Source organism: Setaria italica, chromosome IV, assembly GCF_000263155.2.
Source record: "Setaria italica strain Yugu1 chromosome IV, Setaria_italica_v2.0, whole genome shotgun sequence".
Taxonomy (NCBI): Eukaryota; Viridiplantae; Streptophyta; class Magnoliopsida; order Poales; family Poaceae; genus Setaria; species Setaria italica.
The window spans coordinates 13608683-13623729 of NC_028453.1; the positions used below are offsets into that span (position 1 = coordinate 13608683).

A 15047-nucleotide genomic window follows, 5' to 3' on the forward strand; every position below is an offset into this window, starting at 1 on the left:
ATTGGAGTGGACTACAATTATTTTATTTAATCGTGCCTGCCTGCTAGGGTTTGAACAAGTCCTCTGGCACTGATACTATATTGAGTTGCATACACTAACCAATTCAACTTAAAAGCTTAACCTGATGGGAAGAGGTAAGTAATTCACTTATACTCCAATTATACTCCAATAATTTAGACCTAGATGACCCATTTAAATAGTTTAAATAGTTTAGGGAGTTCAAAATGCAATTTGGGAACCAGGATAAGAATCGTCCAATTGTTTAGCTTAATAGCTGGTCATGAAATTTACTCTATTGAGAAAAGAACGGTACTTCGAACTTGCTGGCGCCTGTAACACTAGAAATGCTAGCGCCTGTAACACTGGAAATCAGTGTTCACAACGTAACACAAGCATGTATTAAAATGACTATGTTATCCGATTATAAAATAGAAAATTATCACCATAACATGATACAAATATTTCATGCAATATCCTTGAAAAAGCGACAGCTAGAAGAAATAAAGTTTGCAACATCAACACATACCTTATAGAATATTTAAAAATTACAATTGTGCAGTTGCAACATTATAAATCATTTTTAATAAAAATTTCGAAAAAACAAACCAAATTAGTTAATTAGACTAAAAAGGTACAACGAGACAAATCAACTATTGGTCCATCTAAAATAACTATTTGCAACGTACTAAAGCAGTTGCTACAATAACCTAAATCTATCTCAATATTAATACCCAACTGAAACATTCTGTAACATCATCACGTACCTATCGCGACAAAAATACACGTAGAAATTCCCACCACAACATCCATCCTTAAGGTTGAAGTGTCTGTCGCACTGCAACATCATCACGTGCCTATCAAGATAAAAGTACTTGTAAAAAATTCCCACCATAATATGATCACCCGCCACAATATGATCGCAGGGTTAGGGGTGCCCAATTTTTTGTTGGGTATTTGGCCGAACAACCATTTCTGCCCACAACGGAACAAGTCATTGGGCGAGGTGGCGAGGAGAAAAAACAAAGCCGCAGGAGTACAGCATGTACAGTATCTGCGGGTTTCCGAGTCAACAACATAAAAAGAAGCGAAATTTCAACAATGATAAGATGTGAAGCAAAAGAAAGTTATTTTTTTCAGATTCATCCAGCATAATGCCTTAGCCCTTAAGCCACCTAGAACATAAAAACGTTGAGCAACACTGAAGCTAAAAATACTCAAGCTTGTATCTGAACTCTGAACAAGCTAAATGGATGTCACCAAGATTCATCAACATGGACGAATCGAATCAACCAAGAAATCACGCAATTTGAGCAAACGTTTCTTCCCACGTACAGGGCTCATATTGTGCTTTACAAGGTTCAACGTCATGTGCTCACATTCGCATGGTTTGCTGTCCAGGAAATAGCTGCATGTTCACATTGAGAATTGCCAAAAAAGCTTTTCTTGATCACAGCAAAGCAAAATGCTGCCTCCGGCTTTCGTCATTTGCAAGCAAACAAAAGCATGGTTGTTCACCTCATGAAGCTCCACAGCACCTTCACATTTGAGGCAGCAAAGAACAAACTGTCATACTAATGCAAGGGAAATAAACTAGATTATATTTGCAAGCAAGAACCTGTGTACATACATAACTAATGCCTATAAAAGTTATCCTTTTGTCAAGATCTACTATTTAGTAATATTCCACAACATATAATACTACAATGCTATACTATTACACTAAAATCATGCATATTTATAGAAGTGGATTATTACCCACAAGCATGTGAAGCTGTGAACCACAGCAATCAGAAAGTGGCATGGCAGTTTAGTAATGGAACTAGTTCTCGAAGCATCAAACCTTTTATATCGTTTCTTAGAACCACACGGGCAGAGAGCATTCCTACTTATCTGACCACTCTTTGCCAGATTAGATTGGCCGATGTCCATTGGTGTAGAACCCACTAGATTTTGGATCTACAAACAAATATATGGTTAGAAATATCAAATGATTCTGCACAATGAAAAAACATAAACGAAAAGTCTATTCATGCGAGGCAATCAAGGAGATCGAAAACTGATGTTAACAGAAGAAGAAAGTTAGAATCTTATATAATGGGATCCAACACATTTTGCAGACTGAATGAGTTACACAGAGCACTTTACAAAGTTCTGTAAATATAATCCAGAAAGTTGTAACAATGAAGATGACACTAAGAATAGCATTTATCAGATATATCAAACATGACCACATAAAAACTGAAAAAAGGAGAAAAAGGTACCAGAAGCATAACCAGCTTGCTGCTACTAAATTATTATGTTGACACCTTGACATACCAGATTACCAATTAAAATGTCTAATGATAATTAATTTCAAGCTAATATGGAAAAACAAGGCTACTGCATTTTCCTTCTCCATATGTCTGTAACATCACACCTCACTTTTGGTATGATAATATGATCTAATGTCCTTTATCCAGCTGAATATGCCTGCAACTTTACATTACTCAAAATATGCACCCTCCCCACACTAGGTTGTATTGTCTTTATTTGTTCGCCTCAGTTGTCTATACTGCCCGTTTGCTCCTCTTCAATTCATTGTAGAATTATAGATTATAAATCAAATTGACCAAAAGTAACAGTCCCCAACACCCCTCAAGAGTGTATTTTGCAGTCATCCCACACAAGCTTAATAATACTTAATACACATAGCTGAATATATATCCCACACAAGCTTAATAACATATAGCTCCATATCCTTGTCAGTTTTTCTTATATTTTTTACCTCATTAAATGTCTTTGGCAGTGGCTTTCCTTCTTCCTTGAGCTTTACTAACTTCTTCTGAGCCTCTTTAGCCCATGTATACTTGGCCAGTATGTGCTCCACATCAGCAATAGTGCAGTTGCAGTGCTTGGAGGCATTAATCTTGTCACTGTTTTGGAGTTTCTGAAGAAAAATTACAGTGCAGCCAATCAATCAATCTCCAACCAATATGCCAAACCCTCTATTCAAATCCAAAGAAAAAAAGAATAAAAAGAAAGAAACATAAAATCTGCGTGTACCTGGCCAATGGGGTCGATGGCGCCGAGGTAGCGCAGCACGGAGGAGTGCTTCTCGAAGGCGCTTACGGCGGTGGCCTCGCTGGCCCGCCCGGAGACGAAGTTCTTCAACTTTCCCAGCTTCCTCGCCGTCTCAATCGAGTCCGCGAACTCTGCAAAATCGAACCCAATCTGAGAGGCCGGTCAAGCCGCCGCACCGCTACCAGCCCGACGAGAGCGGAACCGAAGCAACGGCCGGGCGCATCGGCGACTTACTGATGAGGGTGAAGGAGTCTGCCTCGGAGGCCGCGTCGGGCTTCTTGCCGGTGAAGGTGGACTTGATCTTGTCGAACCAGCCGAGGGAGGCGAGGTGCGGGGTCGAGGAGATCCCGCGGCTGGCCGTGAGGAGGTGGAGTGCCCGGCGGGAGGCCATGGGTGCCGTCTCCGGTGAGCCGCCGGCGGCGAGCGGGATGGGTTTCTTGCTTGGGTTTTATTGCGGCGCCGGCGAGAAGGGGGAATGGAAGACGCGTAAGCTGATGGGCTTTCAAGAAAGCGTAATCAAGCAGTGAGGCCTTTCACGACGGCCCAACTGATGTTCAAAATGTTTAGCAGCCCAAAATGCTTAGCTCCATCCAAAATTCGTCAATAAGAGGAATGCTGTCGCAAAGACAGCGAAATACATGTACACACAGACGCCGCACTATTAAATTCACAAAAATCACAACTACTCCAACCAGTAAAAGCTCCATTTCAAGCACAAATTAGGACGCCGTGCACATGTCTATTTTGTATTTCATCCGTGGAGTACTGTAACCTCATTCCGTTTTCACCACCAGGTAGAATTTTGACATACATCTCAGTATCTTAGTGAGAGCTTCCAGTGGCAAGAATGAGATTCTAAGTAACGAAAAGGAATCAAGGTGCCAAATCAGTGGTGAGAAGGAAGAAATTTCCAGAACAACAAACTCCTTTACATTCTGCCCACGAAGTAGCATGGTTGTTCACCTCATGAAGCTCCACAGCACCTTCACATTTGAGGCAGAAAAGAACAAATTGTTATAATAATACAAGGGAAATAAACTAGATTATACTATTATAGTTGCCAGCAAGAATCCGTAGACATACAAAACTAATGCTGGTAAAAGTTACCCTTTTCCCAAAATCTACTATTTAGTCAATCCAAAATCCACTATTTAGTCAAATTCCACTGTATATAATACTACAATGCTATACAATGTATATAGCAGAACAATTATACAATGTGCGGATTATTTTCTACGAGTAACCGTATTGCAGGCATTATGGCTTATGTGAATCATAGCAATCGGAAAGGTCATCAATCGAAGAGCAGCATGGCAGTTTAGTAATGGAACTAGACAACTAGTTCTTGAAGTATCGAACCTTTTATATCGTTTCTTAGAACCACATGGGCAGAGAGCATTCCTACTTATCTGACCACTCTTTGCCAGATTAGATTGGCCGACATCCATTGGTGTAGAACCCATTAGATTTTGGATCTACAAGCAAAAGTATGGTTAGAAATATCAAATGATTCACCACAATGAAAAAAACCTAAATGAAATATCTATTCATGCGAGGTAATCAAGGTGATCGGAATATGATGTTAATAGAAGAAGAAAATTAGAATCTAATCTAATCGCACCCAACACTTTTTGCAGCCCAACTGAGTTACACAGAGTGCTTTACAGAATTCCTCAAATATAATCCAGAAAGTTGTTTATGATGAAAGGAGGACACTAAGAATAGCATTTGTGAATGGAGCAAGATCATAAGTCAGACATACCAAACATGACCACACAAAAGCTGATAAAAAAAGAGAAAAAGGTACCAGAAGCATAACCAGCCTGCTGCTACTGAATTATTATGTTTTCACCTTGGCATACCAATTAAGATGTTTAATGATGAATAATTTCAAGCTAATATGGAAAAACCAGGCTACTGCATTTCCTTGTCTATATATCTGTAACAACGCACCTCACTTTCGGTATGATATAATGTCCTTTATCCAGCTAAATGTGGCTACAAGTTTACATTACTCAAAATATGCACTTTACTGGTATATTCTGTTCTTTTCATGTCCTCACTCGCTTGTATGTTTTTATTTGTTCGCCTCAATTGTCTATAATATCCATTCGCTCCTCTTCAATGCATTGTAGAATAATAGACTATAAATCAAATTAAACAAAGTAACAATCCCCAATACCCCTCAAGAGTGTATTTTGTAGCCATTCCTCACAAGCTTAATAACACACATAGCTCCATGTCCTTGTCAGTTTTTCAGTTTGTCTTATAATTTTACCTCATTAAATGTCTTCGGCAGTGGCTTTCCTTCTTCCTTGAGCTTTGCCATCTTCTTCTGAGCCTCTTTAGCCCATGTATACTTGGCCAGTATGTGCTCCACATCAGCAATCGTGCAGTTGCAGTGCTTGGTCGCGTTGATCTTGTCACTGTTTTGGAGTTTCTGAAGAAAAAAAAATTACAGAGTAGACAATCAATTAATCTCCAACCCAAATGCCAGGCCATCTATCCAAAAAAAGAAACATCAAATCAGTGTGTACCTCGCCAGTGGGGTCGATGGCACCGAGGTAGCGCAGCACGGCGGAGTGCTTCTCGAAGGCGTTGACGACGGTGGCCTCGCTGGCCCGCCCGGCGACGAAGTTCTTGAACGCCCCCATCTTCCTCGCCGTCTCCATGGTGTCCGCGAACTCTGTAAATCAGACCCAATCCCAGAGGCCGTTCAAGCCGCGGCTTCGCTATTAGCTATAAGGAGAGGATTCGAAGCAGCGGCCGGGCTCATCGGCGACTTACTGATGAGGGTGAAGGAGTCCGCCTCGGAGGCCGCGTCGGGCTTCTTGCCGGTGAAGGTGGACTTGATCTTGTCGAACCAGCCGAGGGAGGCGAGGTGCGGGGTCGAGGAGATCCTGCGGTTGGCCGTGAGGAGGTGGAGCGCCCGGCGGGAGGCCATGGGTGCCGTCTCCGGTGAGCCGCCGGTGGCGAGGCGGGGTCGGGTCTCTTGCTGGGGTTTATTGCGGCGCCGCCGAGGAGGAGAGTGATGGAAGAAGGCGCCTAAGGTGTGATGATGGGCTTTCAAGAAAGCGTAATCAAACAGTGAGGCCTTTTAGCGGCCCAACTGATGCTCAAAAATGTTTAGCAGCCCAAAATTCTTAGCTCCAAGAAATATGGGTCTGATTGGTTCCTTGCACCACCCCGGATACGAGCTCCCCGCATGCGACCTCGAGCTGATTGGTTACCTGGACTAGTGCTGGGCCTGGCTCGCTGCGTGCAAAAAGCGTCGCGGAACCTGGCTCCCGGGGTGCGGCCGAAACCTTTGTTTCCCCGGAGCCAGGCTCGCGCGGTGCATGGAGGAGCACATGGGCAGCATGTCAGGGAGAGAAAGCGGCTGGCCGTGCACGCAACCAATCAATTTCTCTTGCTAGCCTGGCTGCGTTGAAACGCAAACCAATCTCGCTAGCGCACCTTGGGAGCCTGGCCAACGGGGGCCTGGATGACCTGTGCGAGCCAGGCTGCGACCGGAAGGAAACCAATCAGACCCATAGAATTTCTGTCATAGAGCCAGAGGAAGCTATTGCAAAGGCGGACACGTTTCTATGGGATACACAGACGCCGCCGTATCAGATTCACAAATGCACAATTGCTACAAACTTAAACTTCGTGCACCTCATTCCGCCTTCACCACCGGGTAGAATTTTGACATACATCTCACTGTCATCAGTGTCAGTGAGAGAGCTGCGAGCGGCAACAATGGGATTCGAAGTAATGAAAGGGAATCAAGGTGCCAAGTCAGTGGTGAAAAGGAAGCAATCTCCCCAACAACAAACTCCTTCAATTTCATTCTGCTGCCCACGAAGCAGCAGCAACAAAAGGCAGTGGAAGAACCAAGTGAAGACCGAACGGGAAGTACGGAACAGTACAAGAACCAAGAACGAACGAACTTAGTAGTTCCCGCGGGCGCGCGAGAGGCCTAGGCGGTTCCTCCCCCATGGAGGGCGAGCATCTCCCTGGCGTCCACGAGCGCCTCATCCAGATCGCCGCGGACGGCCTCCAGGCGCTTCCGCTCCTTCTTGACGTCGGCGGCCGCGGCCCGCAGCCTCCTACGGACGGCGCCGGCGCCACCCTTCCTGGTGTACCCGCACGCGCCGGGATCGTCAGCCGCAGCAGGAAGAAGCGGCGCGTCGTTGGCGGCCGGCAGCTGCGCCCTCCGTGGAGGGGCGCGCCGCTTGTTGCCGCGACGGGACGACGCGGCGGCGATCTGCTCCTGCAGCGCGGCGCGCTTGGACTCGACCCGGGACTGCGCCCGCCGCACGTCGCCGAGCACGTAAGCGATGTCCTCCGCGGGCGCGTCCGGCGAGAGCCCCATGAGGAGCAACGGCGACGACGATCGCGGGGATGCCTCGTTCGCCGGAGCCATGGTACGGGAACGCGATCTCGCTCTGATCTTGTGCACGGCAACTGGCAAGACGAAAGGGCGAACTGGATAGTGGTAGTGCAGGCGACGGCGAGAGTGATCGTCGGTGATAAATAGACGGGAGATAGAGTGGGAGTGGACGTGGACGTGATGGCCGACGCGGCGGTTGTGGGCGCGTGCGTACGTGCACCGGCGCCGTGTGCACCGGGACGGGAACGCGAAGAGATCTGCCGGGGTTCGTTGCTACGTGAAGGGGCACCACGCGTGCTTACGGTTGCTTAACATTTTCAGATCCACTTCGTTGCAGACCGCTGGCGCTGCCCATTGCTAGTGCAATGCGCGAGTGCGCTCGGGGAGGTTTACGCTCATCTCCCAACATCGATCCTTCCGAAGCACAAACGTTAAAGACGAAGCAAAGGACTAGTCTCCCTCTCCCACTCGCAACAGTACGAACTGATAGGCGCTAATACGATACCAACCTCCATTTCCAAATACTTGTCACTTTTGATCACTTTATTTGTTTCAAAACATGTGGCACTCCATGTTTCCTCGAAAACACTTTTCTATTTTGCCCTTTACACAAATATTGCATGAATGTCCTCCGTTCCAAATTATAGATCGTTTTGGTTAAATTCATAAATTTCGCTATGCATCTCGATATACACTTATGTCCAGATTAGTAGTAAAATCTATAAACTTAGAAATGCTAAAATGATCTACAACTTGGGACAGAGGGAGTAGTTTTGTAAGAGTATTTTGGTCATTTCATCGTTGAAAAAGTGAATTGCCTTGGTAACCACGTTAGGTCAAAATTACCTAGTATTGTGGTTTAACTAGTTTAATTTGCTAATAAGAGGCTATCCTCTGCAAACCTTTTTATCCGTGGTGGACCTAGATAGGGCGAAGGCACACAAAACATCGGCCCTGTTTGGGACCGTGCTGGCATTTCTTCTCACGGAGAAATGCGAGAAAAGCCCGCTGGATGATCTGTGTCCACCACACGTCCCTCTAACATCGTTGGACGAAAAGCATATGGATATACCGATTTTTAGAAAAGCAGCTAGCGCCTCATGTTCCAAACAGGGCTAATGGCATCCTTAGGTGTCCATGGCTAAAAAGCATTGATAACTAACATTATGAATCCACTAATGAAAATAGCAGCGAGGCACGAGTGGGAGTAAACCAAATGAAATGATAGGAGCAATGTTCTATAATGCACACATGAGAAATCCATGGTAATAGATGAAAGATGGACATGTTCCTAAGCACTTTCTATGACTTTGAGTCAACTCTACCTAGATGTTGGGGTAGGAAACCATCCCCCAAAGTAAGGGGCCAAACAATATAAATATAAAGACAAGAGATGCAAAGAGTGACTTCAGGAGAGCGATGCAATCCTCTTCCTCCGTCCCAATCGTGAACTTGGATCACGCGTTTGAAACAGTTCAATCGCGTCAATATTGTACTTCTCTTGCCACCATCGCATCCATCGATCTCATTACTCGAGCAATGCCACAAAACAAGTATACTAGGCAACTGGCTGAGCTGGCGGAGCGCGCGTACGAGCAACTCGATCAACAAAACCCGATACATTCAGTTCCACACACCTCATCCCAGCATGGCAGTAGCCATAAGCGCACTCAATCTAGACCAAGTCAAATTGGAGGTGCTAGACCAAGTCAAGCCGGAGCAGAGGTTAGTCGGGCGGAACTCTTGGGAGGCCGTGGCTACTGTGGGCCCAACCCAGAGACTGAACGCCCAGTACAAGATCTCCGTCACAAGATCAACGCCAGCCGCGATGCCTGTACAATCATTGACGGACGCCGCTGCGAGCGTGAGCAAGAAGTCGAGTACCAAGGAGAGGATTCCGACGGGTTTCCTGCCTTCTCAAGACGAGTAAGGAGGACAATTCTACTCGATAAATTCAAACCTCCGGGTACCACCAAGTACTATGGCAAGCAGGACCTAGTCCAATAGCTGTGGTGTTACTCACTGTCAGTCCAGGTGGCAAGAGGAAACGACGACACCAAGGTCATCTACTTCCCTATCTGCATGGAGGCAGCGCCACTCATGTGGCTCGAGTCACTAGACAAGAACTCCATCGACACGTGGAAAGATCTCAAGGTGGCGTTCATCAACAACTTCGCAGGGGCAATGCAGCGTCCTAACAATAGGATCGACTTGTCTCAAGTCAAACAATAACAAGGCGAGACCCTGCGCAGTTACCTACGTCATTTCTTCGACAAGAAGGCCACAATCATGGACATCACAGAGTGCGACACCATATATTGCTTCCAGAACAGTCTTTATGACCGCCAGATGTTCTAGGATTTTGGAAGGAGATGCCCCAAAGACATCAAATCTCTTAAGATCATGATACAGGAGTGGGCAGACAAAGAAGATAAGGAGATCCAGAGGTTCGAGTCTAGTCGCAACAAGGGTCAGAACAACAACAATTAGAGTAATGGCCAGTGCAATGACAAAAACCGTAACGATCGCACCAACAATGACAACCGAAATAACTACTTGGGAGATCAGAATCGCAAGAGGAAGCCAGACAATACTATCGCGGCAATGTCTCAGTCATCCAAGAAAGGTGACAGGAATCAAGACAGGTCTCTGTTCAGCGAGCTCCTGAAGAAGCAGTGCCCATAGCACCCGTATCATAAGCACTCTATGATGGATTGCTACAGTCTACGCAGAGTTATGAAAGATCTGTTAGAACCTTCTGGAACTAAGGACAAGGGCAAGGCCAAGGAAGATGAAGATGATGGCAACAACAACAAATTCTAGAATCCTTCCAACACCATCAACGTCATCTTTGGTGACACACCGGTTACTGCTACTAGGCGGTCCCAGAAGCTCGCCCTCTGAGAGATTATGTCCATTGAACCAGCAACACCTACAATCCTCAAATGGTTTGAGGTAGTAAAGGACCGAAACAGGCGATCAGAAGGGGGGGAGGGTGAATGGGAGCCAATTCAAAAATATCTCCAAGAAACTCGGCCTAATTCCCAAAGTAACCTTCAACCCTCTCTTCTAGTTATTATCAAGATCATGTAGTCACACTGGACCTACTAACCTTAGGAACGATGCCAGGAGGGCTCGGTAGCAACACGGAAGAAAACACAAAAGATTAAGGCAAAACCAATCTCAAAACACCTTCCAGGTATCGGAACTTCCGACCTCTTATCGAAACTTCCAAAAATAGGATCAAAACTGTCTGGAAAGCTCCGACAAGAGGTCCTCAGCGGTTTTGTTGGAACTTTCGATCCTGTATCGGAACTTCCGGCAGCTATTGGATGTATTGAGAAACTGCCGTAAAAGGACTCTCAAGCTTTCAAAAATAAATCATCAAAACTTCCGGTTCGGTGTCGGAATTTTCATCCCGTCAGAACTTCCTACAGCTCAAAAAAACAAACCGAAAAGTTTAAGTTAATGCTTCAAAATTCAATCTAATGACCTCCAAAATTCACAAAATTTTAACCATAGCTCCGCAATAGCCTAACGAGTCCTTGCCCAAAAGATCCCCTCAAAAAGATCAAGACTTCACTATGGATTTCATGGAATACAGTCAAGAACACAAAAGAGAGAGAGAGAGTTTTGGGAAAATTTCAAATTCAAGCCGAATTCGTGGGGGATTTGAGGGGGGGGGTGGGGGGAGGATCACATCAAAGATGCTCACAAGGGTCCTAGCAACAATTTCCCATAACAAACCTCATGGGATTTGGGCTCAAACACGAAGAATGAAAAATCCCCAAAAATAGCTCCGAAAATACTGAAAAAGATAAAACATAGATCTAGGAAAGGAGAAGCAATTGAGCACGAAATTGATCCTTGGATTACTGCACCATGTTCGGTTACAAGCCACTCTTAGGCATAAACAAAGTTAAGATGGTAAAAAGATCAAATCAAAGATCCCTCCTCTCTCTCACACACACCCAAATGCTCTCACAAACAAATGAGAAGCCCACCACCAATGAGATGTGGCTGTCCAACAGCCCTCTGCACATATATATAGGCATCCGAAAAATGATCAGAATGCCCTTACATAAAGCACACAATTGAAATACCCCAGGGGTAAAATTGTCAAAATTTTTCCTCGTACATCGGACAGACCCAGTGCCTTCACGACTTCACTTCGCCTTGACGCAAGCTTCACGATGGTGCCACGCATCCTCCAACTCGACGCCGTCCAGCCGCACTGAACTCGTCCCCCGGTTTTGAGGTCAAACCTGTCAAACCCTCATGCACACCCCGTAGGCATGACTCATCCCTAGTTTTGAGGCCAAACCAGTCAAACCCTCTTGCACACCCCGCAGGCGTGACTCGTCCTCGGTTTTAAGGTCAAGCCGGTCAAACCCTCTTGCACGCCGCGCACGACGTGACTCACCGATGTCGACGCATGTCCGGCCTCCGCCAAACCTTCGATGCCTCCATGTCTTTTGCTCTTGGCTCCCAGCTCCTGGCCGCCTACTCGTCTTGCCTCCATCCTGCTTGACTCGGCCGACGCCGTCTCCATCACTATCCGTGTACTCTTACTCTTCTGTGCACCGTGTGGATCACCCATGACTCTGCCTGGATTCCTTGGGTCCCTCAGTCCAAGCCTACTTGTGTCCACCCTTCACAGCCCTAGTACATCGGCATGAACCTTTCGCTTGACCTTCACCTCATGCCGTCAACCGCCATGTCACATCCTACACCTGCACATCACAAGCCAAGAGACACAACACACAAGATATGTTCTACAACACACACAACAACACAACACACTCAACACAACACCTCTGGTTAGCCGTTAGCACAATCAAGCACATATGAAATATTGACTCAACCGGAAAAGCCTCAAATCATTTAGTCAATCACTTATCACAAATAGACTAAGGCACATGTCAACTTGGTCTCTCAATCTTCCCCTTGATAAGTGCATTGACAAAAGATGATTTGAAGGCACAAGAGAACTCATTTAAGTGCCCAAAATCCAAGTAGAAGCAAACACAAGACCACTTGAAATGAGAAGGGATTATGCAAGCTCCAAACAAAAGACTCTCGGTTTCCAAAGAAAAGGGCAAAGACTTAACACAACCGAAAAGTCAAGAAAAAGACACAAGAGCTTCATGCATCCCAAAAACCGTCAAAGCCATTTCAACAATTGTCAAACACTCATCACAATCAAATCAAGGTTCATATCAACTTGATTTCTTAATCTCCCCTTTGATGAGTGTGTTGACAACATTCAAGCACAAAGAAATGGTTTGAAAGGCAAAAGTCAAAAATCTCATACAAGTGATCGAATGCTAAGTAAAAATCGAGATCAAAGTCACTAGAGATGAGAAGAACCATAAAAGCCAAGTTGTGACTCCAATTAGGTAAAACTCTCATCCAATTGATCAAAAATCACATAAAGGCAAAGATCAAAGTTACTCGGCATGAGAAGCATCACAAAGGCCAAATCAACCTGGAAAGTCTCGGTCCTCAGAGACTTAGGCAACAGCTCGCCACAACCGAGACAAAAACACATGATGCCTCAAGAAGAGGTAGAAAGGGTTCAACACCAATCATGTGAAGATCGAAAACACATGATGTCTTAAGAAGAGGTAGAAAAGGGTTCAACACCAATCATGTGAAGATTGAAAGCTCAAACCAAACGTCGGTTCCTTGAGAAGAGGTAAAAGCTCAACACAACCGGCAAAAGAGCAAAAGAGAGCACAAAACTCACAAGCTTTCCCTAAACACATGCACTCCCCTTGAAAATATGCCACAATGAAATGCATGCACAAGAGCAAAAGAATGCATGCTCCCCGCAAAACTCCTCATTAAATGCAAGACTCCCCCTTAATGCAAACATCAAGATTTGCATGGGAGCATAAAATGCATGCCATGGGTGTACAACCTACCAAGCTTCTCAAATACAACACAAAGCATTTACAAAGGCTACAAGTGAGATAATGCACAAGTAGTAGGTCATAAAGAGCAATTGCATTGCCATCAAGAGGATATTATGATAAAAGCAAAAGACGAAGCAAGTTGTCAAGTTTTGTAGTTTATAAAAGTATCACCACATGAGCAAGCACCTAGTCATGACTCACTCAAGCAAGAAGTAAACTAGGCCATCAGAGCTCATACAAGGTAGATACATTCTCAATAAGAGATCATTGCAAACACCCACATATGCATCACAAGTCATGTGAAAGCTTGTTGAAACCAGGTGCCTAATTCTTTTGGTAGACATCTTGTAACAACTAAGCAAGCAAGAATATCAACATTAAGCACAAAACCTTGGTGAATTACTAAATTTTTCTTTTCATCATTCACATAAAACAAGGTACATGAAGTGCCTTTGCGGCACAAAGAAGCCATGCTTCCCCAAGGAATGTATCATGGGCTAAACATTTGCAATGATACTTAGATCTTTGATACAATTGAAAAGAATATGAATTCCAAGCAAAAGCTAAATGGAACTAGCATTCAAGCTAGAACAATGCATAACCAAGCAACTACTCATGGGCGATAAGCAAGTCAAGTTTATAGCTTAGAAATAGTATTGGATTCAAAAACAGTTATCTCATCATGCTTATAAGACAATATCATCAAGAGCATAACTGCACATTGCTACACAATCATCAACCAATGCACTAGCTCACAAATAGCATAAGGAAATGCTAAGAATATATAGAAGAAGCTCATCTAGTGCAAAGTGTACAAGGTGCAATATGATACTGTTGACGCCGGTTTTTGACATGTGTTAGGGTTGGCGTCAAGGAGAGAAAAGTGGCCGATGCAGATAAGCAAGAAGCTGTGGCTGGGGAATCAGCCAATAGAGCTATAGTGTTTCGGCCGATTAGCTGAAGAAGTCAATGAGGACTGGCCGATTGGAAGCCAAAGCAGCTCGGCCGATATGGGCTTAAATGGGCAAAGACGGTAGCAAAATGAAGATAGAGTTGGCCCACAAAGGATTGATTAGTGCTCTGTAATAAGTGCTATTTGAAGTAATACAGTGACCATGAAAAATTCAGAAAGAAATCCAAAAGAAAAAGAAAGGAAATTGGCAAAAATTCCAAATTCGGCCAAATTTTGACCGAAATTTGAATTTCAAATTTGAAATCCAGAAAAATTTGTGAAAAGTGTGGAATACAAGTGTAAGAGTGATTGGAACTGAAGGGTCAAAAATTCGGAATTGAAATAGTGCTAATTATCTCAGAAGAATCAAAGAAAGAAAAAGAAAAACTCAGTTTACTGTTCACCGTCCGAAAATAGGAATTCAGAGAAAACAGCCTCAGAGTCCATTTTGGAAATTGATTTCTGGAGAATTTTTCAACCAAGTGCACCAGAACAACTATACCATGTTGAAATATAGACTTTGGACTACAATAATCATGTGTTGTTGGCCAGGAACAGTAAAAGGAAGGAAGTCAACCTCGAGCTCAAAGTCAGCACAAAATCACAAGTGACTGAAACTCTGAATTTTTGTTAAGTCTGAATGACAGTATGACCTCAACTTTGGGACTAAATTCAGAGCAATGTAGCTAAAAGAGGGTACTCGTTCATGAGCAAAATGGAACATTGGGACAATATAGAACAT

At 44.5% G+C, this 15047-nt stretch overlaps 1 protein-coding gene across 5 annotated transcripts; it reads right to left on the reverse strand.

The window, feature by feature from the left end:
- Nucleotides 1-1104: 1104 nt before the first annotated feature.
- LOC101754193 lies at nt 1105-6099 on the reverse strand. Of its 5 annotated transcripts, none has more exons than XM_022825649.1 (5): nt 5848-6099; nt 5598-5746; nt 5339-5500; nt 4420-4535; nt 1105-1535 (listed from the first exon to the last, which is right to left on the reverse strand). In XM_022825649.1, exons 1-5 carry the CDS (start codon nt 6002-6004, stop codon nt 1517-1519), a joined length of 603 nt encoding a protein of 200 aa, XP_022681384.1. In that variant the 5' UTR covers nt 6005-6099; the 3' UTR covers nt 1105-1516. The 5 variants fall into 5 exon arrangements, with proteins under 5 accessions (XP_022681384.1, XP_022681382.1, XP_022681383.1 ...); XM_022825647.1 differs by lacking the exons at nt 4420-4535; nt 5339-5500; nt 5598-5746 and adding exons at nt 1841-1956; nt 2765-2926; nt 3043-3191 and having other exon boundaries at nt 5848-6096; XM_022825648.1 differs by lacking the exon at nt 4420-4535 and adding an exon at nt 1841-1956 and having other exon boundaries at nt 5848-6096.
- Between the last annotated feature and the right edge of the window lie 8948 nt (nt 6100-15047).